The sequence below is a fragment of the Aquarana catesbeiana genome, linkage group LG02, assembly GCF_042186555.1.
Source record: "Aquarana catesbeiana isolate 2022-GZ linkage group LG02, ASM4218655v1, whole genome shotgun sequence".
NCBI classification, from domain to species: Eukaryota; Metazoa; Chordata; class Amphibia; order Anura; family Ranidae; genus Aquarana; species Aquarana catesbeiana.
In genome coordinates this window covers 585,836,345-585,861,803 of record NC_133325.1, presented here as the reverse complement: position 1 = coordinate 585,861,803, position 25,459 = coordinate 585,836,345, and the positions used below count along the sequence as shown (strand labels likewise).

Here is a 25,459-nt window from a genome sequence, read left to right as displayed (position 1 = left end):
ATAATGAGTCTTTTGAACAAGTTATTTTTTTCCACAAGTTTTTGGAAAATGTGGAATGAAAATGAAAATGCATTTTTTTTTTTTTTTTTTACACAAAGTTGTCCATTTATAAGATATTGCTAACACATAGCATGTACATACCAAAAATTATACCCAAAACATTCTGCTACTCCTCCTGAGTATGGCCATACCACATGTGAGACTTTTACACAGGCTGGCCACATAAAGAGGCCCAACATGCAAGGAGCACCATCAGGTGTTTTAGGGACATAAATTACACATCTAATTTCCTGACTACATTTTAGAAGGCCCTACATATTTCTAACATATAGCATGCACATACCAAAAATTACACCCCAAAATACATTCTGCTGAGCAAAGGGTAAACAAGAGCCTGCTGCCTGAACCAAGAGCTTTGGTCCAGGCAGCAGGCAAAGACGTGGTCAGTGATAGCAAATGGAATTGTCCAGGCAGCAGGCAGGAATATTGTCCATAGTACAGGCAGCAGGCAGGGATACTGTCCATATACAGTCCTGGGTCAGTATTGACAGCAGGCAGAGATGTTGCCAGCACAGCCAAAATATTGGTCCTGGTAGTAGGAACATGGTCCATAGTACAGTTAGCAGGCAGAGGTATGGTCAGTTCATGCGGCAGGCAGAGATATGATGGCAGTAATTCGGCAGCAGGCAGTAATATCGGGCTTAGGTCAGGAAAGAATGGGTAGAGGCTTCTCTCACCCAATTCTCTTTGAAGTCTCCAGTCTCCAGACCCTAATCTGGGAATGAGAAAAACCAAAAAATTAGTTTTCTACATCCGGAAAAACAATTCTGAAGCCCCTCACATATGCGAGACCCCTGTGTTATCATGAATTCCACTACTGCAGTAGCAAGGTAAAAGGATCAGTCCAAGAGGCAGGCAAAAAAACGTGGTCAATAAACAGTCCAGGGTCAGTTCCAGAGCAGGCAGAGGTATGTGCAGTGTAAGTGGTAGGCAGAAGCATGGTCGAATAACAGGCCAGGCTCAGTTCAGGAGTAGGCAGCAGCATAAGGGGTGTGAAGGTAAATGGCAAGAATTGAGAATTACGTTTACCATAGTTCGCTAATAATGTAGAGACGTTTGGTAACGGCGGAAACAGTCACCACATGTAGAGGCCTGGTTGGGAAGAACACTTGGGACAATAGCCTATTAAAGCCTATTAGAGCCTCTGGCTCTAATCAGGTGCTTAAAACCCACCCCCGCCATGGGAGTCCATGCATCCGGCGTCCTGAAAGTGGCCGGGCGCATGGATGGGGGGGGGGCGGCGCCCGTGCACCCACAATGCACGGGCCACCACTGCATAGAGGTGATAACCTTTTTCAGGGAGTGGGAATATGAGGTCCCAAACAACTTTCCTGCTTGTTCCTATGAAGTCTGGGCATTCTGGGGGATGCAGCTGAGTGTGCTTTTCTTCATACACCCGGAAAGCATAGGCGTACCCCGTGGCTCTGTTGCATAATTTGCAAATTTTCAGCCCATATTGGGTCCTTTTGCTGGGGATAATTTGCTTGATGCCCAAACTGCTGATAAAGTGGACAAGCGACTCATCCACACAGATATTTTGGTTGGGGGGAAATAATTGGGAGAATTTTTCTGAAAATTGTTTTAGAAGTGGACGAATTTTATACAACTTTTCATATGCTGGATCATTTCGGGGAGGGCACTGGGTATTATTGTTATAATGCAGTAATCGCAATATCATCAAATACCTTGTTCTAGACGTTGCTGCTAAGTAGATCAGCATGTGGTGGATGGACCAGTATGCTCGTAACTCATTTTTTTGGTGAATCCCATATTGAAAGTGACGCTCAAAAAAATTTTGAACTCCTCCACTGTTAAGTCTCTCCATTCATGGGGATGAGAATAACATGACATTGGATTGTTGGCTATTAATTGTTGGGCATACAGGTTGCACTTGTCCACAATTGAAGATAATAAGTCATCAGTGAAAACTAAATGAAAAAAATCTATGGGGGCAAAATTTAGTATTCACCTGGACACCTGGCTGGGCAGTAAAAGGGGGGATGTTAGCTGCTCTTGAGTTAGGAGGAAGCACAGAGGGTTTTGAAGGGCATATGGAAGGCTGGCATGGGTCCTAACCCTTTGGGGCTGAGGTGACACCCCACTGGTACCTGGACTTTCTTGCAGAGGTACTCTTATGCTGGTGGATGCCGCTGTGCTACTTGTGGATGGTACTATGCTGCTGGTGGATGCCACTGCTCTACTTGTGGTAACCTGATCCTCACCAGAACGCCTTTGTTTGGCGGGCACACCATTCTCCTCCTCTGTATCTGGATTGTGTCTCATTGCTTAGCACTGGCTTGGAATCAGAAACAGAAGCAGGATCACATACAGAGAGCTCCCCACTGCTCTCGCCGGCTCACACTTAAAATTTGGAATGCTTCCTCACAAAAATTTGACATGGTGGTGACACTGGTGAGCCTGCACAGATGGGTGCTGATGAGCCTGTACTGATGGGTGCTTTAGAGGCTGCACAGATGAGTGCTAATGAGGCCACACTGATCAGGCTAAACTGTGTTAGAGTAAGAGCAATAATTCTAGCACCAGACTTCCTCTGTAACTCTAAACAGGTAACTAGCGCCTATGGATATTTTTAATAACTGTAGTTTGTCGCCATTCCACGAGCATGTGCAATTTTAAAGCGTGACAGGTTAGGTATCCATTTACTCTGTGTAACATCATTTTTCACATTTTAGAAACAAATTGGGGTATATATTGTGTCTTGTATCCATTAACTGCTTGCCGACCAGCTGCCGTCATTATATGGGGGCAGGTTGGCTCTCCTGCGCGAATCGCCATAGGTGTACAGTGGCTTGTGCAGGCACAGTTGCGAGCTGGTGCCCTCTGCATGCTGCGGGAGTGTGCATGTGGGTCGAGCGGACTCAATGTCCACCGGTGACCTGCAATCACCTAGTACAGAGGAAGAACGGGGATCTGCCTTTGTAAACAAGGCAAATCCCCGTTCTGATAGGGGACATTTCACAGATCTACTGTTCCCAGTGATCTCTGTCATGTCCCTGGCAGCCCATCCCCCCTACAGTTAGAACACACCTAAGGAACACAGTAAACCCCTTGATCACCCCTAGTGTTAACCCCTTCCCTGCCAGTGTCATTTTCACATTGATCAGTGCATTTTTATAGCACTAATCAATGTAATAATGTCACTGGTCTCCAAAAAGTGTCATTTGGGGTCAGATTTGTCCGCCACAATGTCGCAGTCCCACTAAAAACAGCAGATCGCTGTCATTAACAGTAAAAACAATAAAAAATAAATAAAAGTTCACAAATCTATCCCATAGTTTGTAGATGCGATAACTTTTGCTCACACCAATCAATATACACCTATTGGGATTTTTTTTACCAATAATATATATCGGCCTAAACTTATGAATAAATTTGTTTTTTTTAAATATTTTTTTGGATATGTATTTGGATATGCATTAATAGCAAAAAGTAAAAAAAAATGTTTGTTTTTTTTCACAACTGTCGCACTTTGTTTATAGCGCAAAAAAATTAAAACCGCAGAGGTGATCAAATACCACCAAAAGAAAAGCTCTATTTGTAGGGAAAAAAAGGATGTCAATTTTGTTTGACTAAGCAATTGTCAGTTAAAGCGAAGCTGTGCCATATCGCAAAAAATGGCCTGGTCATTAAGGGGGCAAACCCCTCCGAGGCTGAAGTGGTTAAAGTGTGTTTTTTTTCCCCAAAAAAATTGCGTTTGCAAAGCCGCTGCGTAAATACCATGTGACATAAAAACTACAACCAGGGTCTCTGCTAATGAAAAAAGGGGGTTATAAGAAATTTTCTAGCAAAAAATACTGATTTAGCCTAGATGCACACCGTGTGTGGGAATGAAACAAACTCGCACCATTTCATTCCTGCATGTTAGTCCCGATTTGGGCGGCAATTTCAGAGACCTCTGTGCAGGCTTCTGCACACTTTAACCACTTCAGCCTCGGAGGGGTTTGCCCCCTTAATGACCAGGCTTCTGCACAGATGTCAATGGAAATCGCACCTCGAAATCGCAAAAAGTAGTACAGAAACGACTTTTTGAAAACGGTGTGGTGCCGCAAGTGCGGCGTCATTGCCGATCAAATCGCACCAATGTGAACCAGGGCTTAAAATTGTAAACAAAAAGTGCCTGAAAAAAAGCCTGGTTGGCAAGTGAGGGTCCTGCAAGCAAGGCCCTGGAGAAGAGTCCTCTATTAAAGGCGGCAGAACAGAACACAGCCGCTATAGAATGAATGAAAAATCTTCTATGGTTTCTGCTTGTGTCCCTGATCCTCCTCAGTGTGCAGGCCTGAGGTATCCCTGCGCTCCCAGGCCCCAGCCTGCCTTCTACACAGCAGGCACTAGATGGAGAGGAGGGAAGGACGGGGAAGGAGGAGTGAGAGGAGGAGGAGGATGAGGAGGGGGGCTGTTTTTACGTCTGGTTGCGTAGGAAAGATCATGGCGGATGCAGACTGAGCTCCCTGTACTAAAGCCCGGGAGGGAAAGCAGTCACTGAGCCAAGGGGGTAAGTGAGCATCGGGGCTGACCGCTATGAGCGGGAAAGACGGCGGCCGCCTACTACTTCCGACCTCGTGACTTTACGGCAGTGTGCGAGGAGGGAGAGGGAGCCTGGTCCAGCGCTGGGCCCTACTGGAGCTGGGAGAGATCCTGGCTGCTTGTGTTTATAGGAGAGGGAGGGGAGGAGGGCTCCGTCCATTAGATGAAGGTGTCACATTAGACTAGGAGCTCATTGTTTGTGTGATGGAGGCAGGGTGACAGCTTCCCTTAGTCACAGCTGGGGAGTGTAAACAGCACCAGGGGCTCTATTGTATGGACTGCTCCCACCTCTCACCTCCTCATCAATGACAGCTGGCATTCTACTTCACTGGCTGGTCAGCTCTAGGTGCTGCCATTATCCCTGACTGCAAACGTCATTGTTCTGTTAATATCTGTACATGGTACACTGTAAACAAGCACCATAATACAAAATAGTATACATCAAGAGTGATTGCATGTTAAAATAACATCATACACTGATCAGCCATAACATTAGAACTACCCACTGTGACAGTAGGCTCATCTTTTGCCAACAAAACAGGCTTGACTCATCAAGGCATGGACGCCAAAGTAACATCCACACCAGGGGTCTCCAAACTTTGTAAACAAAGGGCCAGTTTGTTGTCCTTCAGACTTTAGGGGAGTTGGACAGTGGGAGTAGAAAATGTCATTGGTGTCAGTGGGAGGACAAGTGCCCCGTCGCTGGTGTCAGTGGGAGGACAAGTGCCCCGTCGCTGGTGTCAGTGGGAGGACAAGTGCCCCGTCGCTGGTGTCAGTGGGAGGACAAGTGCCCCGTCGCTGGTGTCAGTGGGAGGACAAGAGCCCCGTCGCTGGTGTCAGTGGGAGGACAAGTGCCCCGTCGCTGGTGTCAGTGGGAGGACAAGAGCCCCGTCGCTGGTGTCAGTGGGAGGACAAGTGCCCCGTCGCTGGTGTCAGTGGGAGGACAAGTGCCCCGTCGCTGGTGTCAGTGGGAGGACAAGTGCCCCGTCGCTGGTGTCAGTGGGAGGACAAGAGCCCCGTCGCTGGTGTCAGTGGGAGGACAAGTGCCCCGTCGCTGGTGTCAGTGGGAGGACAAGTGCCCCGTCGCTGGTGTCAGTGGGAGGACAAGTGCCCGGTCGCTGGTGTCAGTGGGAGGACAAGTGCCCCGTCGCTGGTGTCAGTGGGAGGACAAGTGCCCCGTCGCTGGTGTCAGTGGGAGGACAAGTGCCCCGTCGCTGGTGTCAGTGGGAGGACAAGTGCCCCGTCGCTGGTGTCAGTGGGAGGACAAGTGCCCCGTCGCTGGTGTCAGTGGGAAGACAAGTGCCTCGTCGCTGGTGTCAGTGGGAGGCATAGTGCCCCATCACTGGTGTCAGTGGAAGGAATAGTGCCCATCATTGGTGTCAGAGGCAGGAATTATGCTCCCCCCCCTATTGCCGACAGTGTGGGGAATAAATTCCCAAGGGCCAGATAAAAACAAGCAAAGGGCTGCAGTCTGGAGACTACTGATCTGCATGAATGGCAGGTCCCAAGGTTTCCCAGCAGAGCATTGCCCAAAACATCACACTGCTTCTGCCAGCTTTCCTTCTTCCCATACTGCATCCTGGTGCCATCTCTTCCCCTAAGTGATGTACACGCACTGACCATCTACATCATGGATATGCAATTAGTGGACTTCCCAGCTATTGCAAAACTACAAGTCCCATCATGCCTCTGCCTCTGGGTGTCATGCTTGTGGCTGTCATAGTCTTGCTATGCCTCATGGGACTTGTAGTTCTGCAACAGCTGGAGGTCCGCTAATTGCATATCCCTGATCTACATGATCTATAATGTGATTTATCAGACTAGGCCATCTTTTTCCAGTGCTCCGTGGTCCATTTCTGATGCTCACATGCCCATTGTAGGCACTTTTGGCTGTGGCCACAGGTTAGTGTAGTAACCCTGACCGGTCTGAGGATATGCAGCCCCCATATACAACAAACTGCAGTGCACTGTGTGTTCTGACAGCTTTCTATTGGAACCAGCTATAAAGAGGTTGTAAAAGGCTTATTTTTTTCTATAAAATAAATGTTATACTTACCTGCTATGTGTATTAATATTGCACAGAGTGGCCCCGTACCTCCTCGGCTCCCTTGCCGATGCTCTCCATTCTGCGTCTTCTCCATGTGTCCCCATAGGAAGCGGCTTCCTATGGAGGCAAGTGTGCAAGTTGAAGCCTAAGCTGGGCTGTGTACATCTGTAGACACACACAGCATGGCTCTGCCCCGCCTACAGCCCCACCCTCTCTTCTCACAGGATTTGACTGACAGCAGCAGGTGCCAATGGCTCCCACTGCTCTCAGCTAAGCTTGTAAGAGCACGGAGAGGGGAGAGAAGTTTAGAGAAAACCTCACTCTCTATGTGCACCAATGACCCTGTCGTCAGTTTGTCAGATTTCCTTCCTTGGACCACTTCTTATAGGTCCTGACTACTGCAGACCAGGAACATCTCACAAGAGCTACAGTTTTGGAGAATAGAATCTAGTCATCTGGTAACCACAATTTGGTTATTGTCAAAATTGCTCAGGTCCTTACGCTTGCCCTTTTTTTCTTCTTTCAACACATTAACCTCAGGGACAACATGTTCACTTGCTGCTTAATATATCCCATCTACTTTCAGTTGCCATTGTAATGAGATAATCAATGTTACAGTGCTTGGAAAAAGTATTCAAACCCCTTGAAATTTTCCACATTGTGTCATGTTAAAACCAAAAACATAATTTTATTTTATTGGGATTTTATGTGATGGATCAACACAAAGTGGCACATAATCGTGAAGTGGAAGGAAAATTATAAACAAGTTTAAAACATTTTTTACAAATAAATATCTGAAAAGTGTGGCGTGCATTTTTATTCAGCCCCCTTTACTCTGATACCCCTAACTAAAATCTAGTGGAACCAATTGCCTTCTTAGGTCACCTAATTAGTAAATAGAGTCCACCTGTGTGTAATTTAATCTCAGTATAAATACAGCTGTTCTGTGAAGCCCTCAGAGGTTTGTTAGAGAACCTTGGTGAACAAACAGCATCATGAAGGCCAGGGATAAAGTTGTGGAGAAGTTTAAAGCAGTGTTAGGTTATAACAAAATATCTCAAGCTTTGAACATCTCACAGAGCACTGTTAAATCCATCATTCGAAAATGGAAAGAGTATAGCACAACTGCAAATATACCAAGACATGGCCGTCCACCTAAACTGATAGGCCAGGCAAGGAGAGCATTAATCAGAGAAGCAGCCAAGAGGCCCATGGTAACTCTGGAGGAGCTGCAGAGATCCACAGCTCAGGTGGGAGAATCTGTCCACAGGATAACTATTAGTCGTGCACTCCACAAATCTGACCTTTATGGAAGAGTGGCAAGAAGAAAACCATTGTTGAAAGCCATAAGAAGTCCCGTTTGCAGTTTGCGATAAGCTATGTGGGGGAAACAAAACATGTGGAAGAAGGTGCTCTGGTCAGATTAGACCAAAATGGATTTTTTTTGGCCTAAAAGCAAAAAGCTATGTGTGGCTGAAAACTAACACTGCACATCACCCTGAACACACCATCCCCACTGTGAAACATGGTGGTGGCAGCATCATTTTGTAGGGATGCTTTTCTTTGACAGGGACAGAGAAGCTGGTCAGAGTTGATGGGAAGATGGATGGAGCCAAATACAGGGCAATCTTAAGGCCCATACACACGATCTGACTTTTTGACAACAAACATGCAAATTAGCTGTTTTAAGACAACATCCGACCGTGTGTACGTTCCATTGGACAAACTTTTTTGGTTTTCATCGGACAAATGTTGGCTGTGCGAACAGACAAACTTGGCGACAACAAAAGTCCTATGTCGGCTAGTCCGATCGTGTGTACACAAAACCATCGGACTTTAGTCCAAAGTACAAACACGCATGCTCAGAACCAATGCAAAAGATCAGACAACAATACAGAAGTTGACCAAAGGGTGGCGCCGGAGAATTGAACTTCCTCTTTTGAAGTGTCGCCAGTACGTTGAAACGTCACTACGTTCGTATTTGTTGCCTAAAAAGTCCTGCCGTGTGTATGCAATACAAGTTCACGGCCAACGCCCTTTGGACAGAAATCCACGGAAAAGTTTGTTTAAAGTCCGATCGTGTGTACGAGGCTTTAGAAGAAAACTGTCTGCAGAAGATTTAGGACTGGGGCGGAGGTTCACCTTCCAGCAGGACAACAACCCTAAACATATAGCCCAAGCTACAATGGAATGGTTTAGATCAAAGCATATTCATGTGTTAGTCTGTTAGAATGACCCAGTCAAAGTCCAGACCTAAATCCATTTGAAAATCTGTGGCAAGACTTGAAAATTGCTGTTAATGGATGCTCTCCATCCAATCTGACAGAGCTTGAGCTATTTTGCAAAGAAGAATGGGCAAAAATGTTACTCTAAATGTGCAAAGCTGGTAGAGACATACCCAAGAAGACTTGCAGCTGTAATTGCAGGGAAAGGTGGTTCTACAAAGTATTGACTCAGGGGGTTGAATACAAATGCATGCCACACTTGTCACTTATTTGTAAAAAAAATGTTGAAAGCCATTTATCATGTTCCTTCCACTTCACAATTATGTGCCACTTTGTGTTGGTCTATCACACGGCCCTACAGCTGTTGCAGAACTACAGGTCCCATGAGGCATTGTAAAACTCTGACATTCACAGACATGACTAGGCATTATTGGAATTGTAGTTCTTGAACAACTGGAGGGCCATAGTTTGGAAAACCCTGGTCTATCACATAAAATCCCAATAAAATACATTTATGTTTTTTGGTGTAACATGACAAAATGTGGAACATTTCAAGGGATATACATTTTCTAGGCACTGTATTCTTTTAATCTTTGGTCACAATGTTATTCCTGATCGGTGTACATGCATGACAGCAGCTTTAGAGAATTAAATGGTCATGTATTTACATGTTGAGGTGTTTCTTGTTATAGATTTGGATCATTTGCCAAGCACTTCCTAGCATTCAATGGGGAAAAGAGAAGCATGGGTTTTGTTATGACCGGAACCTGCTAAATTGTGAGCAGTGCTTCTCTGCACTCGATGCCGCTGTCCAGCAGATTTGTACAAGGCCTAAAGATGAAAGCCAGCTTGGGCTTCAGTGAAGGTGTTGGATGCACTTATACACATACTAGGACCAATATAGATAGAGCCAGTAAATCTACCAGCATGTCCTTGAAGTGCGGGAGGTAATCTACACAAGTACAGGGAGAACATGCAAACTCCATGAATATAGTGGCCAGAGTGGGATTCCAACTGAGGAACCCAGGGTTGCATGGCAGATATGCTAACCACTAAGCCACTGTGCTGCCCAGTTATAGGCACATTATCTTACTCCTGTTGAGACATTTAGAGCCCATTCACACAGGGGCAACTTTGGATCCGACTTCAAGTCGCCCCAAGTCGCCCCTAGTCGCCTCAAGTCGCGCTACACGAAAAAATCAATGTAAGTGAATGGATCTGTCTTAATGCACACTACTGCAGTCGCTCCGACTTCAGAAAAGGTTCCTGTACTACTTCAATCCGACTTGAAGGCAACTTGTACCCATTGATTTCAATGGAAGTTGCCTCCAAGTCTGATCGCTGTTCATACTGAGGCAACTTTACAGGAAGCAGAAAAGAAACAGAAAGTAATTTCCTCCACTAAACAGCCAGCCCCCTCCTTCTCACACACAGCTGATAAGCTCTGAGTGGCCACTTGTAAAGTTCCCTGTCCTGGAGGCGACTTCAAGTTGTGTTGTAAGTTGCCCCAAGTCGTGCTGTGATTCATACTCAAGTCGTGTCCAAGTTGCCTCCCAAAGTTGTGCTGGAAGTCGTGTTGCCCCTGTGTGAATGGGCTCTTGGTGACACATTCTGTAGTATTGATGGTTACCATGTGTAGGTTTCTTTAGTGGAGGCCACTGGGCTCATAGCTTGGTCACACCTTACACAGTTCTCCCACATTCTAGAATGCTAGAGTAGGGCTATAAAATGTAATATTGAAGGAGGTCCAGTCAGTAAAGTTTTCTTCCTGCCCCAGATCCCGCCCCCCCATGTGAATAGGTATGGGCTACCCATTCACCAAAAAGAAATAAGTGTATTGTTAAAGAAAACAAGAGACGGTTTTCGAAAAAGTCCTTTATTAAAAATGAAGAATGTCCCCCGTCGTAGCTTCGTGTCTTCTTCCTCCGGGTTCTTCTTCCTCCCTTGACCCAGTCCTCCCTTGATGCTGCCTCTCGCTGTTGTGTCAGGTCCAGCATCTGCCAGCTCTTATATAGCCATAGGGCGTGGCTATCTGGGGACGTCGCGAGGGACGGGTCTTCAGGTGAAATCCCCGGATGGCCACGCCCCATGGATATGTAAGAACTGGTAGACACCGGACCTGATACAACAGCAGGAGGCAGCATCGGAGGAGGAAGAAGTCATTGGCGGAGGGAAAAGCCTGGATATAAAAAGAACTGAAGGAAGAAGACACAAAGCTATGACATTCTTCATTTTTAATAAAGGACTTTTCAAAAACCGTCTCTTGTATTTTGTAACACTACACTTTTTTTTTTTTTTTGGGTAAATGGGTAGCCCATACGCATTCACATGGGGGGGGGGGGGCTGGATCTGGGGGCACCCTTGTTAAAGGTGGCTTCCAGATTCCAAAAAAGCCCCCTGCCCGCATAACTCCAACAACCACTACCCAGGGTTGTCGGGAAGAGGCCCTTGTCCCAAAGCACGCCCCCCCATGTTGAGGGCATATGGCCTAGTATGGTCCGGGAGGGGGGGGGCGGCGCTCGCTCGTCCTTCCCTCTTTCCTGACCTGCCAGGCTGCATGCTAAAATAAGGGTCTGGTATGGATTTTAGGGGGGACCCCACACTGTTTTTTTTTTTTTTCTTTGGTGTGTGGTTTCCCTCTCAAAATCCATACCAGACCCTCTGGTATGGTCTCGGTGGGAGGACCCCATGCTGTTTTTTTTTTTTTTTTTATTCAAACTCAAAGGGCCTGGTATGGTCGAACGAAAGTCTGATCCCATTCATTGAAGTTGCATGGAAGTCAGCGATGAAGTCTTAGGGCAAAGTCAGATCAGAAGTCGTACCACTTTCGTGTTGGATCAGTGTGAACATAGCTTAACCGTAAGGACAAAATGTTCATTCAGTGATCAGTCATAGGATTAAGGTCATAAATAAATATTACTCATTTCTAGCCTCTGCAATGAAAAAGTTAGCAGTTCACAGTTTAGTAGTGTAATACTCTTTATTAAAGATAAGGCAAGGCAAAACAATTGTCTTGATTGTTAAATAAGACACTGTTATTAGGACCGAGACGAAAATCATGTTATATTTTAGTAATTAAGTAGAAAATCCCTACAGTCCCATGCACAACTTTGCCATTTGTTTTGGCACACAAACACAATAATACAAAAGCTGGTAATGCACCCTTACTGCCTTGCTGTGGAAGCGACCCCCTGTGTTCACTTTGCATAAAGGATGCTGCCTTACATTGGTCCAGCCTGGACCAATGTAACTATGCAATAGAGACCATACCTTGAGTTCAGCTTTAAGACTATAATGTCTAATTATAAGATCTTAAATGTTCTATATAAACATTTTGCTTTTCAATGATAAAGCATTCTTCAAATAATGAACGTCCTTGATATATGCTCTTTTTCAACAGCAGGTCTCAATAGTTCAAGTGTAACTAAAGGCAAAACTTTTCTTTTAGTTTTGGATGGAGTGAAGGGGGATTAGAGCATCTGTCCGTTTTTATTGCTGTTTGTGTCCCAGCTAGGGGGATTCTCCCTCTCTATTTGTTCTGTTTACCATTATTGATAAAACTAAAAGAAAATCCCACATTTTGGGCTGTACCCAAAACAATAATAGGGGGAAAATCTCCCAATGTGAACACTTGTTTTGGTGACCTGGGGGTCCTCTAGAGATTCCCTTAATTTGCAGGGATTTCCTCAAGCTTCCTGTTTTGACTATGGGACAGGAAGTGAAGGGAAATCTCTACAGTGGGGTGCAGGTGGAAAAAAATAAACCTTACAGGGGTTATTGCCCTCCCTTACTCTATGCAAAATGAAATAAAACGTTTTTGTCTATAGTTATACTTTAAGGCCTCATGCACACTGGACGTTATAAAAATGCCAGTAGCGTTAGCTGTAGAAAGCTGTAGCTGTAGAAAGCTGTAGCTGTAGAAAGCTGTAGCTGTAGAATGAGTTTTGCAACATTTTTGCAGTAGCGTTTTTTTAGATTTTTTTTTTTTTGCAAAACTATTCTCCCACAAAAGCTTATGGCTCAAAAATGCTGATAAACTCAGAATAGCTGTGTTTTTCAGCTTCTAGCAGTTTTTATCAGAGTTAGAGCTCATTTACTTTTGCTTCAGCTTCAACACACATTAACGGCTAGTTTACACTTGCTTCAAAACAAGGCTTTGGACATGCTTTTGTTAAAGCTTTCTGAGTGCTAGTCAAAGCTCCTGTCACTATATAAAATGGTTAGCTTACAGTTCTGTTTACACCTTGCTTTTGCTTGGTGCTAGATGAGGCTTTGGTGGGGGTTCGATGAGGCTTTGGTGGGGCTTCAAGCGAGCTTTGCCATTGACTTCAATGGAGGCTTTGAAGACGCTTTGAAGCACCACTGAAGCTACATGGGGTATATATATATATATTTTTTTTTTTTTAACAAAGCCTGTCCGAAGCCTTGTTGAAGCCGAAGCAAGTGTAAATGAGCCCTTAAAATCCACTAGTTCTGGATTTTTTTTTTCCAGCCAGAAAACGCCCCTGCCAAAAACTGCTGATAACAGCCATTGTGTGCATGGACACATAGGATAACATGCTGGGAAGTTTATTGGCTGCAGAAAAAAACACCTGAAGCCAAAAACAGCAGCTGTAATAACATCCAGTGTGCATGAGGCCAAAAGCGTTTGTTACCCCAATGTTTCATATTCCTGATATGTGCCTGCTGTACCATGTACTTCTATGAGAAAGTATCCTGTTCTCTTTGTATTGCTTCCTTTATGTGAAATCCCTGGTGTTACTGCCAGTCCCTCTGCCTTCCTATTAAAAACTGACCACACTAAGCAGGAGAACACACCGTGGTCAGTTCTCTAGCATTGCCGGGAACTCAGCCTGCTCTCCTTCAATAATTAGACTTGTCCTGACTCCCCCCTGCATAGCCACTCACTGGCAAACCTAGTGTGCTGCTACTTCTCCTCCCCCAGCTCTTATGCAGCTAGAACAGAGGGTATGTAATCACTTATAAAAAAAGGGAAAAAAAGGTACTTATAATGTAGTTTTTTTTTTTCTATCTAAACACACATGTTTTGCCTTTCATTTCTATTTCAAACTGAATGGGTTGTTTTACAATCACTTTAACCAATTCAGCCTCAGAAGGATTTACCCCCTTCCTGACTATAGCATTTTTTGCGAAATGGCACTGCGTCGCTTTATTGAGACAAGTACACATTATAGAGGGATATGCTTTGTTCATATTTCATGTCTGAGGTTTACAACCACTTTAACATTTCTACTTTTTAGCTCTAATTTATAATAAGAAAATATGTACAGAAGAGCCACACTTTCCTTTTATGTGAATGTATCGATAACTGACACCATCACTGTGAAAAACGGCTTTCTCCTGATACTAATTCTGTATACATGTTTGTAACTTGTGTTTTTCCAGCAGATACACTCCAATGGCCAGCTTGAGAAACAGAGCGTGCCAGACTCAAGAATTGTATATACAAATGGATCATTTGAAAGTGTAACGGGAACCAACTGCTCAGCTGTCCGCGTTCCACTGTCCTACTCTCCCAAGGCTGTGTGTTGGAGTCAGTCCCTAGAGTTCCCCCTTCGCCATTGTGTGATCTGTCACCTTAGGAACCTGCGCATCATTGCTTGGCTCCTGGAATCATGAGAAAACCTGGTCACTTAAGGGGTAATTATTTTACTGAGATTAATTTTTACATGGGTATGTTGCCTTTTGAAAAGAGGTTTCTTTTTTGCATGTTAAAAACAATATCATTTTAGATAGTTGTTGCTCTTGGCCCATCTATGCCCCTCCTCAGGGTAACAGGGCTTGATGTTCAGCATTGGAATATTTTATTTGCGTCATTGTTTAAAGCTGAACTCCAGGCAAACAGCTACATGAAATGCACATAAAGGAGCTGTTATACCGGCCAAAGGATTTGTACTTCTGATCTCAGCTGTACCACACAGACCGGTCTAGAAGGGCAAGAACACTTTTCTTTTTCTCTGCTGCAGTTTATTAACATTTATACCGATCAGCCATAACATTATGACCGCTGAGAGGTACAGCGTATAACATTGATGATCTCATTACAAAGACATTAGAAAGTATGTGGGATATATTAGGCAGCAAGTTAACATGTTATCCCTGAAGTTCATGTGTTGAAAACAGAAAAAAAGGACAAGCATAAGGTTTTGAGTGACTACGACAAGGGCTAAATTGTAATGGCTAGATGACTGTGTCAGAGCAGCTCCAAAACTGTAACCTTTGTGGACTGTTTCTGGCTTGTATTCGTGAAGACCTACCAAAAGTGGTCCAAGGAAGGAAAACTGATGAACCAGAGACACGGTCATGGGCAGCCAGGACTCACTGATGCCCGTGTGGAACGAAGGCAATTTCTGTAAAAGTTAATGCTGGTTCTGATAGAAAGGTGTTAGAGCACACAGTGCATCGCCGTTTGTTGTGTATGGGGCTTTGTAGCCATAGACCAGTCAGGGTACCCATGTTTATCCATGTCCACAGTCAAAAGTACCTACAAGGGCACATGAGCATCAAAATTGGACCACAGAGCAATGGAAGAAGGTGGCCTGGTCTGATGAATCGTGCTTTCCTTTACATCATGTGGATGACCGGGTGTGTATGCATTGCTTACCTGGGAAAGAGGTGTCACCAGGATGCACTATGAGAAGTCTGATCCATGGAGGCCCCACCTTGCAACTTACAGGATCAGCTACTGATGGCTTGGTGCCAGATACCACAACATACCTTCAGAGGTCAAGTGAAGTCAATGCCTCAGCAGGTCAGGGCTGTTTTGATTAAAAAAGAGGGACCTACTCAATATTAGGTGGGTTGACATAATGCTATGGCTGATAGGTGTATATGTCTCATCTCCACCCCCACCCACTGACTGGAAAGTGAAAGGAAAGGCAGCAAGCTGATGAGCTGATCTCTCTGGCACTCTGAGCTCTCCTTTTATCAGCATATTACTTACACTGCAGCACAGCTGATTGGCTCCTTGTGCTGCTTCTCTCTCCCCCTCTCTGAACTCTGTTGTATAGAGTGTTACAAGAGGCAGATGACAAGTCACATTAATCTATTTGCACCGATTGCATTTAGAAATATTATTACAAATGAGTTAATGAATAAGGAGCTGCAATGACCTGCCTATGTTTGTATCTGTCTGCAGTTCAGCTTTAAATTGTAAAATATTACATTATGAGAGATACTGCTTCACCTGGGTAGGATAGTAGGTAGATTATTTCACTGTGCTGCTTATCTGGTACCTTTAAGTGAATAATAGCTATGCTTTGGTGTTTATTGTGTGTATCACTAATCAATCCATTGCCATTTCCCCACTATTTCTAATTCCGTGATACTGAGCCAGTCACTCCAACTGCACTCATACAGACTAATGGCTGACATGCATATACACTCTTCATTGCATGATTTTAAGGGCCTCCAGTGACAAGCCAGTTTGTGCTTACACAATTACATTGCCCATTGCTCTAGCCAGTACATTCCCTGTTATAGGTAGCATGGCCCTGCAGGTTATTCATTGTTTATTTTTCAAGGATTCACAGTTTTTTTCATAAAGTTTGGCTTGAACTGTGCATGTGAGTAGTATTAACAGACCTTTATTTTATCTCAGTCATGTAAAAGTTATATCTCTGAATGTCAGCTTTAGACAACATTCAAACTGCTCACATATATAAAACTACAAATAACATACTGTGTATGTATCTCATCAGTGTATATCATTTTTTAGCAGCAGACTGGAAAGATGGGAGGAGACATGTCAGACCTGCTGATACGCATACTCATCAAGGTATAGCTAATCCTGTCTGTATTCATATTGGCATACATTAAAATATATCCATATCCAAAACAGCCAAACCCCCCAGCTTTTAAAACCCCTGTATAGCCAAAACCTCTAGCTTAAAATTCCTGCTAGGTCATCATATGGTTCTAGCATTCTTTCTTGGTACAAACTCATCGTTCTCAGCAGAAATCTCTCAGTTCCTAGATAAATAGTGGAAAGAAATTAATATATTTTAAGTGCAACGTATAGTCTTTTTTTTTTTTTTTAAGATACACATGTAAAAGAGCTTGATACAAGTAATCAGGGTGTTTTTGTTTTTACAAAACATTGTTTCTGTGTAAGTTTTTTATTTCTATATGTATGTGGTGCAGGTAAGTTAATTATGTACATAGGTTCTGCTTCCTCCTTTGCAGTGCTACACAATGGTTGAGCTTTACCGCTTCTTCTAACCATGCACAGAGTCTGTTGAATCATGGAAAGCAGTGCACTCCCAGTGTAGCTGATATGTTGACCTAAAGTGATACTGAACACACACTGTTTTAGTTTACATTCTCCCCTCTATTTCTGTATGTGGATGATGGCACTGTAATTATTTTAATAAAAAAAGAAATCTAAATATAAGCAGGAAGAGCTTCTAGTCATCTGCTGCTGGTCACAAGTTAAAAAAACAAACAGTTTTTGGACTATAGAGTAAAAATAAAGAATATCAATAAACTGTTTTAAATTGTCATACATGTATATATTTGAAATCAAATCTTTGTTTTGTGGAAATAACATGGTGTGGGTGAATTTCCGCCAGCCGTGGGTTGTGTCACGCCCCTCCAACCTATGTCTTAGAATAAGAGGGAGGTGAAGCCTCCATCAGTCTACATGTAATATTCCGCCCCCCATTGTGTTTAGCTGGTTAGTGGGCATGGAGGAGGAGGGAGGAAGTGGGTTGTCATTTACCACTGTGTATACTCCTACATGTGTGATTCTATAGTCACATGGGCTGCTCAGATTTGATAGGAAAGAAATACTCAGCATAGAAGCTCACTGAAAACTGAGCATGTGCAGAGCTGTCCACACTGCTCTGCAAAATCCTTAGCTGAATTGAGGACATGAACAGAAGGTGGAGAACAGCAAGATCGATCTGTTTTTTTGAAGAATACAGAAAAGGAATGCCATAGTGGGTAAGTATGAACAGCATGTAAAACAGCACTTATAGTTTTTGTAATATTTTGGGTTTAGTGACACTTTTAACAGTTGGGCACAATAATTATAGTAGCAATGAATGCTGTAAGGGAATAGCCCAGTGCTCCTAGTGTTTTGACATAATTATAGTAGCTAGTCTGCCCTCAATTAATGGCTAGTCTACAAATCTCTAAATTTGGGAAAATGGCAAAAAAAAAAAACTTGTAACAATATAAAAGACACATAAAGCCTCATGTACACTTCTGCTGGTAAACAGACGTTCAGAGGCAGTTGGCTGCTTTTTTCGGCTGCCCCTGAACTCATCCAATGTTATCTTATGTGCACATGTACACAGGTTCCTTTAATGTAGCTTTTAGGTAGTTGAGTTTAGAGGCCTTTTTTGGAAAGCAAAATAATGAGTTCAGACACTGAGTTTAGAGGCATTTTGGTAACTCGCGTTTTAGCCACGTTTTGTTTACAGAATTTTTTCATTTTTGTCTATTTTGAAAAGAAAAAAACGTTTTTTTTTTTCTTTTTTTTCAAACGCTTCTAAACGCAAATGCGGCAAAACGGACGTTTTAAATGGGGGTTACTATCTGTCAAGTTAAATCGTTCAGGAGAGGTTGTAAAAACGTCCCGTGTACATTAAGCCTTAGTTGTTATTAAGGATGAGCTCCGGCTTGTTTGCACACTCCACGTGCCAAGCCCACCAGGAAGTCAGCACGGCGCTGCGCTAATCACAGGCAGTGAGACATTTTCCCAATGTGCGGCTGCAGAGATCAGGAATGTCTCACTGCCTGTGATTAGCGCAGCGCCATGCCGACTTCTTGGCGGGCTCGGCACGTGGAGTGTGCGAACATGCCGGAGCTCATCCTTAGTTGTTATCCCTGTATAAATCTATCCTATGCGATGACTAAAAATATACTGTATTTATTTAAAGCCCAAATCTGGGCACCACACTTTCTATAGTTTTAAAGGGCAAAGTTGCTAATTACACCCTCCTTGTAATCATTTTTTTTTTAAAAATGTTTTATTCTTTTCCAAGTTTAAGAACAGACAGTTAAAGTGTACAGTCAGTGTAAATCCAGAATTATTCCCGATACAATAGGTAAATTACATTCACAAAGAAGGCGAATAGATATGCAGTTAGAAGAAGGGACTATCTTAACATTGGTTGGGTGATTGGCTGACTGAACAAGGTTTGCCAGCAGTCCCATTAAACAGAAATCGATCCAGTGATTGCCTTCTGTCGAACTGGAAGGGCTAAACACCGATCGCAATTCGGTTGGTCTCTGCTGAACCGGCTGAATTTTTTATCTGTGTGTACCCAGTTTAAAGTGTAAGTTCACCTTTACAGAAAATCTGTAAGGTTAACTTACACTGCACCCCCTCCCCATGGCACCCGGTCCCGCTGACCTAGAGTCCAGCAATTACCCGCTAGTAGACATCATATAGCTGCTTTACCGGTCCAGGGATTTAAAATCCCAGCAGCTTTCTCTCCTCTTCTTGCCCGCTGACGGGACAGGCTACAGGGGTTCTGATTGGTCAAAACCGACCAATTAGAATGCCTCCTATACGTACCTTTACAAGATACGTTTAGGAGATTAAGCCGAGGGGATCTCTAACTCTCGGACCGGTAAAGCGGCTGTCCAGTGTGTCAGTATGGGTGATCGCCGGACACCAGGTCAGCGGAACCGGGGGAATGAGGAGGGGGTCCAGTGTAAGTTCAGCTTACAGATTTTTCTGTAAAGGTGAACTTACCCTTTAAGTCTACCTGATGGTATACTGACAGAGTGGATGTCAACAAGAACCTTATGGTGGTAAGAAGAAGGCCACTGTGAAAAAGGCAGGGTATATACCAGTAGCCCAACTGGCAATAACAAGTGGTATATCTCCTGATCTCTATAGTTGTTCTGGGTCAGCAATGGTGGCCTACATGAGTCCCTTGACAGGTGCAATTTTAAAGGAAAACAGCACTTCTTTTTTTTTTCATTTTATGTTTATTGTAGATTGTCAAGGAAAAAAAAAGACTATGTAAATAGGGTTCCACAGATATTGATACTAGACAAGAGAGTATCCCAGCAATGGATTAGGATATCACAGGTATATCAACAATAAGACTCATATAGTATAGGTCTAGAGGTCAGTATATTGGAGATAATACAATCAGAGTTAGCTGCAGAATAACACAAATACGTAAATCCTATAGGGTTAACAATGATATCCCCTGAAGGCAGTTGTAAAGGGTCATCAAAAACAGAACATCCAGTGCTAGAACATCCATAAAGTCTGTTTTATAAATGACTTCTGTAACAAAAGTTATACAACTATATCAAGGACAAAGAGAAGAATAACTGAGGAAAAAATGAAAAGTAAAGAAAAAGTAGAAGATAGTTCAACCCGTCAGACAATTCCCAACACCTCCAAGTAGTTCAATTAGATATTCACAGTGCAGCTATACAGGATGAGGTCATGTCCAAAAGCCACCATGGAAACCAAGTTTTGTTGAATTTGGGGATATTATTAAGTGGACCTGTCAGATACTCCATATTGTGAATACGTTTATTGAGATCTGTATGGGAAGGTGGTAGCTGCTGTTTCCACTTTAGGGCTATCAAGCATCTAGCTGCAGTCAGGATATGGTTTATTAATTTGGTGGCTAGTTTGGCTGTATTCGGCATGGGCAACCCCAGGAGGGAATGAACTGGATCCAGAGAGAACCAAACAGATTCTAGATTTCTAGTGATTTCCCAAAAAGAAGCATGTCAGGATAAAACAATGGTGCTAGTATTGCTCATGTGTTTTTAAATAGTAAGCTTGGGGAGTAGCATCCTTATCCTTGCTATACTATGTAGTGACCTGGAATAGGTATGCAGGTAAGCTGTCTCAACAGTACACTGATGCATATTATTTCTGGATCTATGACTCACTGAGTAGTGACTCAAGGATATGACCTCTACAGTTTGTAATGTAGTCCTGTTGGAATATACATTGCCTCATTCTTCAATTACTGTGATTATGATTTACTGCTAATAAATTGGATTCTATTTGCCACAGTGTTTTTGTCATGTTGACACAATCGGCTCAATTTGCAAAGCATAAGAATCTTTCGATTCAGCCATGTGAATGTAGTTTTCAATCCTCATTTGACTTGGCTAAAAATAATGTTTAAATAAGAAGGTTATCCTGTTGTTTTTATTTGTGAACTAAACCTACTGTGATTTTTGAAATTGTTGCATTTAGCTCCGTAGACACCTTTAGGGCGTTCAATTTTTCGGCCCTTGGCAAGGGTCAAAATTCTGACGGACCATAAACCACAAAAATGTATGTGAACACTTTAGCTTTTTTCTTTATCGTAGAAGGGATTTAGGTGACTGTAAATCCACCCTGTCACTTCCACATGCTAAAACAACCTTTCTCAACCTTTTTAACACAGAGGAACCCTTAAAATAGCTTTCCGGTCTTAAGGGACCCCTGCTAAAATGACTATATCTACAACTAATTATACATTAGTGAGATGGTCACTGTGAAGAATGCTCCTTACACTTGTGGTCATTGGGAAGAATTCCCCTCTTTCAGATAGCCAAAAAGATCAATGACGTCAGTGGAAACTTACCTGAGAGACAAAAGGAATCCCTAGCAATCTTTAGAGCGGTGGTTCTCAACTCCTGTCCTCAGGACCAACTAACAGGCCAGGTTTGCAAGATAACTGAAATACATCACAAGTGATATAATTTTCTGCTCAGTGATTGCATTATTCTAGTCTGCATCACCCCAAGGTAATACTTAAAATCTGAGAACCACTGCTTTAGAGGAACCCTGGTTGTGAAATCCTGTGCTAGAAAGTAGTGGCCCCATCCTCTAGGACAGCAGTTACCAACCAGTGGTCCCTGGACCTTTGGTGGTCCCCAGGGGCTCTGTCGCAAATCAACATTGTGACAGATGTATACAGCTCAATGTTGTTTCCAGTGTTGTTCTCAATGCGTGCTAACAGGCAATACTGTCAGCGCGCATTGATACCCAATGCCTCCTCCAGTTCCGGCTTCTGTGAACTCAAAGGGAGGCGCCGGGAGTAGTGCAGAGAGCGGGAGGTGTAAAAAGAGGGAACTTCTAGTGGTAGCGCTGATCAGACTGTGGGAGGGAGCACAGAGCTCAAGCACATGGCTGGATAAGGAGGTGAGATCCAATAATGAGTCTGTGAGGCAGCAGTGTAATGCAGAGTGCAGGCGGGGAGGGGGTGGCAGAGGGTTGCAGAGAGCTGGAGCAGTCTGTGTATAAGGCAGCAGTGTGATCCAGGTGGAGGGTGGGCAGAGGGCCAGGGAATTGCATGTAAAGGCATGTAAAATTCATGTTAGTGGTCTGCGGGATTCAAAATTGTGGGCTTAGTGGTCAGTGAGGCCTGAAAGGTTTGCGACTACTGCTCTAGGACACTCCCCCCTCCCTACTTCCATTTCTTCTCTGTGAGCATGGGACCTCTGGAGGGGCACTTTGGATGGAGAGCTTGAGTAGATCAGTCAACTTCTATTCTCTAATCTCACAACCATAAGCAAAAAACTACTAATAATGGACTACAATGAGCAACATTCAAAATATTTTAAATGGCTGGTAAAGTGATTGTAAACCTCAGACATTACATATAAATAAAACATATCCTTCTATAGTGTGTACTTGTTTTGGTTAAGAGCACTGTCATATCTGTTTGCTTCTTCATTCTTCTGCTATCAGCATGAGTCACTTCTGACAAATTTTTCTGCCACCAAGAGAAAAAAGGTGACCGGAGGGACCTTCAGCAGATTGACAGCCTCAGCTCTGTTCCTGTGTGCTGTGCGAAGGGGAGGGGTGTGTCCCTTCCCTCCAATCAGCTCTCAGAGCTCTCCTCACTTATCTCTGCAGTGTGTAACTTCAGCTCTCCTCCCCATTATTTCTACTTATAAATTCTGATCTTTGAACGGATGTAGAGAAGAGAAGACTACAAATAAACAGGCACAACTTATGTAGGAGGATTCGTTTCATCTCTGTGGATCACCTGAGGCCAGTCACTTCACTGGGTATATGTAAGTGTTTACAACCACTTTAGGTAATATACCAAAATAAGGTAAAAAAATGAAACACGCCAGACAATAGCCATGCACCCTCACTGTGCATTTATTTCACAATACGGTATAAAAACTATATAGGTGTACCAAGTTCCTATTTAAAGCAACCCCCCCCCCGTCTCCTCCCCCCTATCCATAAAATTCTACAAAATGCTCCCTAAATGACTGTATACCACAGACTAAAATCTTCAAAATGTAAAACAAGACTGGACCCAAGAGTGAGAAGAATAATGTAATATAAAGCATACCTAATTATATTAAATACACATTACAAAATACAATACAAAATCCTCACTGAATGGATGTGAACATGCCTAGATAGGTAGAAAAAGGAAATAAACTGTACATCCCTAGATAATGGCATTAAAACACCAATAGATAACAAATGCAAATGTTTCTTAACTTTCTTTTTATTTTTATTGTTTTAGCAATTTTTGGTATGTCACTTGGTTATTTCAAAGGTTTTGAAAGTACACCATAGTAGTCCATTAATAGTAGATTTTTTTTTTACTTGTGGTTGTTTGTTAACAGTAGTATGTCTACTAGGACTACAGACTAGTAGGGTATTTTAGGCCTCAAACATGGATGATGTTTTCTCCTCTCCCCTGCTTTGTTTGAATCTGAAATCCCCCCTGCACATACCCCCCCGCACATGCATGCACTTACGTACACATATTTGGTATCCCACTTATGCGAAAAGTAGAGGAATACATTTAAAGCAGGGGTCCTAAACTAACGGCCCTCCAGCTGTTGCGAAACTACAAGGCCCTTCATGCTTCTGCCTGTGGGAGTCATGCTTGTAACTGTCAGCCTTGCAATGCCTCATGGGCATTGCAACAACTGGAGGGCCGCCAGTTTGAGACCCCTGGTTTAAGGCCATCAAATATGGTTAACTCCAAATTGACTAACCTGTAACTTGTTTGTTTAATGTGTCAGTACGTTTTTGGGACTTGATATATAATGTATCAATACGACACAATCTTTTTTTAAAAGAAAATTTGTTGATGATATTGTGTTTGTGTTCAGTAAAATTCTTTGTAGGGTATTTTGAATGAAAATGTTGATTTCATGAAAATTTGCACAGCTACTGTGTACCTCAAAGGTCCTGTTCACACCTCAGTGTTTTGCGGTCCACGTCAGTGTGCAAGACCAAGGATTGTGTCATAGGAAGATGTTACCCAATAAAGCTGTTCACATTTTTGCCCCGCCTTTTCAAAAAAGTGGCCTGTCAGTTTCCTGTGCATTTTCATGCATTGTGAGGGCCATAGACATTTATGGTAATGCATAGTGTGTTTTTACTCATTATTATCGTACAGGATTTATATAATACCAACAGTCTGTGCAGTGCTTTACAATATAAAGGGAGACTATGCAGTTATAATACATTTCCAGAGGGTTAGGAGTGCACTACACATAAGAGTTTACAATCTAATAATTTGTCCACAATAAGGTGTAAGAATTCAATCCTCGTTGGCCAAATCCAAAACGTTTATTAAAAATGCATGTCAATGCAATAGAAAAAAAAAAAATGGACAAAAGCCGACCCGGATAGATGTGAACCTGGCCAAACAATTTTGCCTACCATCTTTTTATTCTATAGGTCTCTCTATATACACTTTGTTGTCAAAAGTATTGGGACGCCTGCCTTCACATGAACTTTAATGGCATCCCAGTCTTATTCCATAGGGTTCAATATTGAGTTGGCCCACCCTTTGCAGCTTTTACAGCTTCAAATCTTCTGGGAAGGCTGTCCACAAGGTTTCGGAGTGTGTCTATGGGAATGTTTGACCATTCTTCCAGAAGTTCGTTTGTGAGGTCAGGCACTGATGTTGGATGAGAAGGCCTGGCTCGCAGTCTCCGCTCTAATTAATCCCAAAGTTGTTCTATCGGGTTGAGGTCAGGACTCTGTGCAGACCAGTTACTTTCCTCCACCCTAAACTCACTCATCCATGTCTCTATGGACCTTGTTTGTGCACTGGTGTGCAGTCATATTGAAACAGGAAGGGGCCATCCCCAAACTGTTATAACAAAGTTGGGAGCATGAAATTGTCCAAAATGTCTTGGTATGCTGTCACCTTAAGAGTTCCCTACACTGGAACTAAGGGGCCGAGCCCAACCCCTGAAAAACTCCACACCATAATTCCCTTTCCACCAAATGATTTGGACCATAAACCCGATAGAACACTTTTTAGGATGAATTAGAGTGAAGACTGTGAGCCAGGTCTTCTCATCCAACATCAGTGCCTGACCTCACAAATGCACTTCTGGAAGAATGATCAAACATTCTCATAGACACACTCCTAAACCTTGTGGACAACCTTCCCAGAAGAGTTGAAGTTGTTATAGCTGCAAAGGATGAGCCAACTCAATATTGAACCCTACGGACTAAGACTGGGATGCCATTAAAGGTCATGTGCATGTAAAGGCAGGCGTCCCAATACTTTTGGCAATATAGTGTAGTTTTATGAGTTTTTATTTGATTTTTAACTCACAATATGCCTTTCAGTATGTGTGAAGAATG

The 25,459-nt window shown here is 43.2% G+C and overlaps 1 protein-coding gene across 3 annotated transcripts in view; it reads left to right on the top strand.

Annotated features, from left to right (window-relative positions):
- The first annotated feature begins 4,435 nt into the window (after positions 1-4,435).
- Positions 4,436-25,459, top strand: part of SCMH1 (Scm polycomb group protein homolog 1) — a 62,357-nt gene continuing 41,333 nt past the window's right edge. Inside the window, exons 1-3 of one of the 3 annotated variants that reach the window (XM_073616220.1) lie at positions 4,436-4,573; positions 14,284-14,538; positions 16,616-16,675. In XM_073616220.1, the coding sequence (XP_073472321.1) occupies positions 14,514-14,538; positions 16,616-16,675 (85 nt within the window). In that variant the 5' untranslated portion in view covers positions 4,436-4,573; positions 14,284-14,513. The remainder of the gene's footprint in view (positions 4,574-14,283; positions 14,539-16,615; positions 16,676-25,459) is intronic. The other 2 variants (XM_073616221.1, XM_073616222.1) reach the window with 2 other exon arrangements.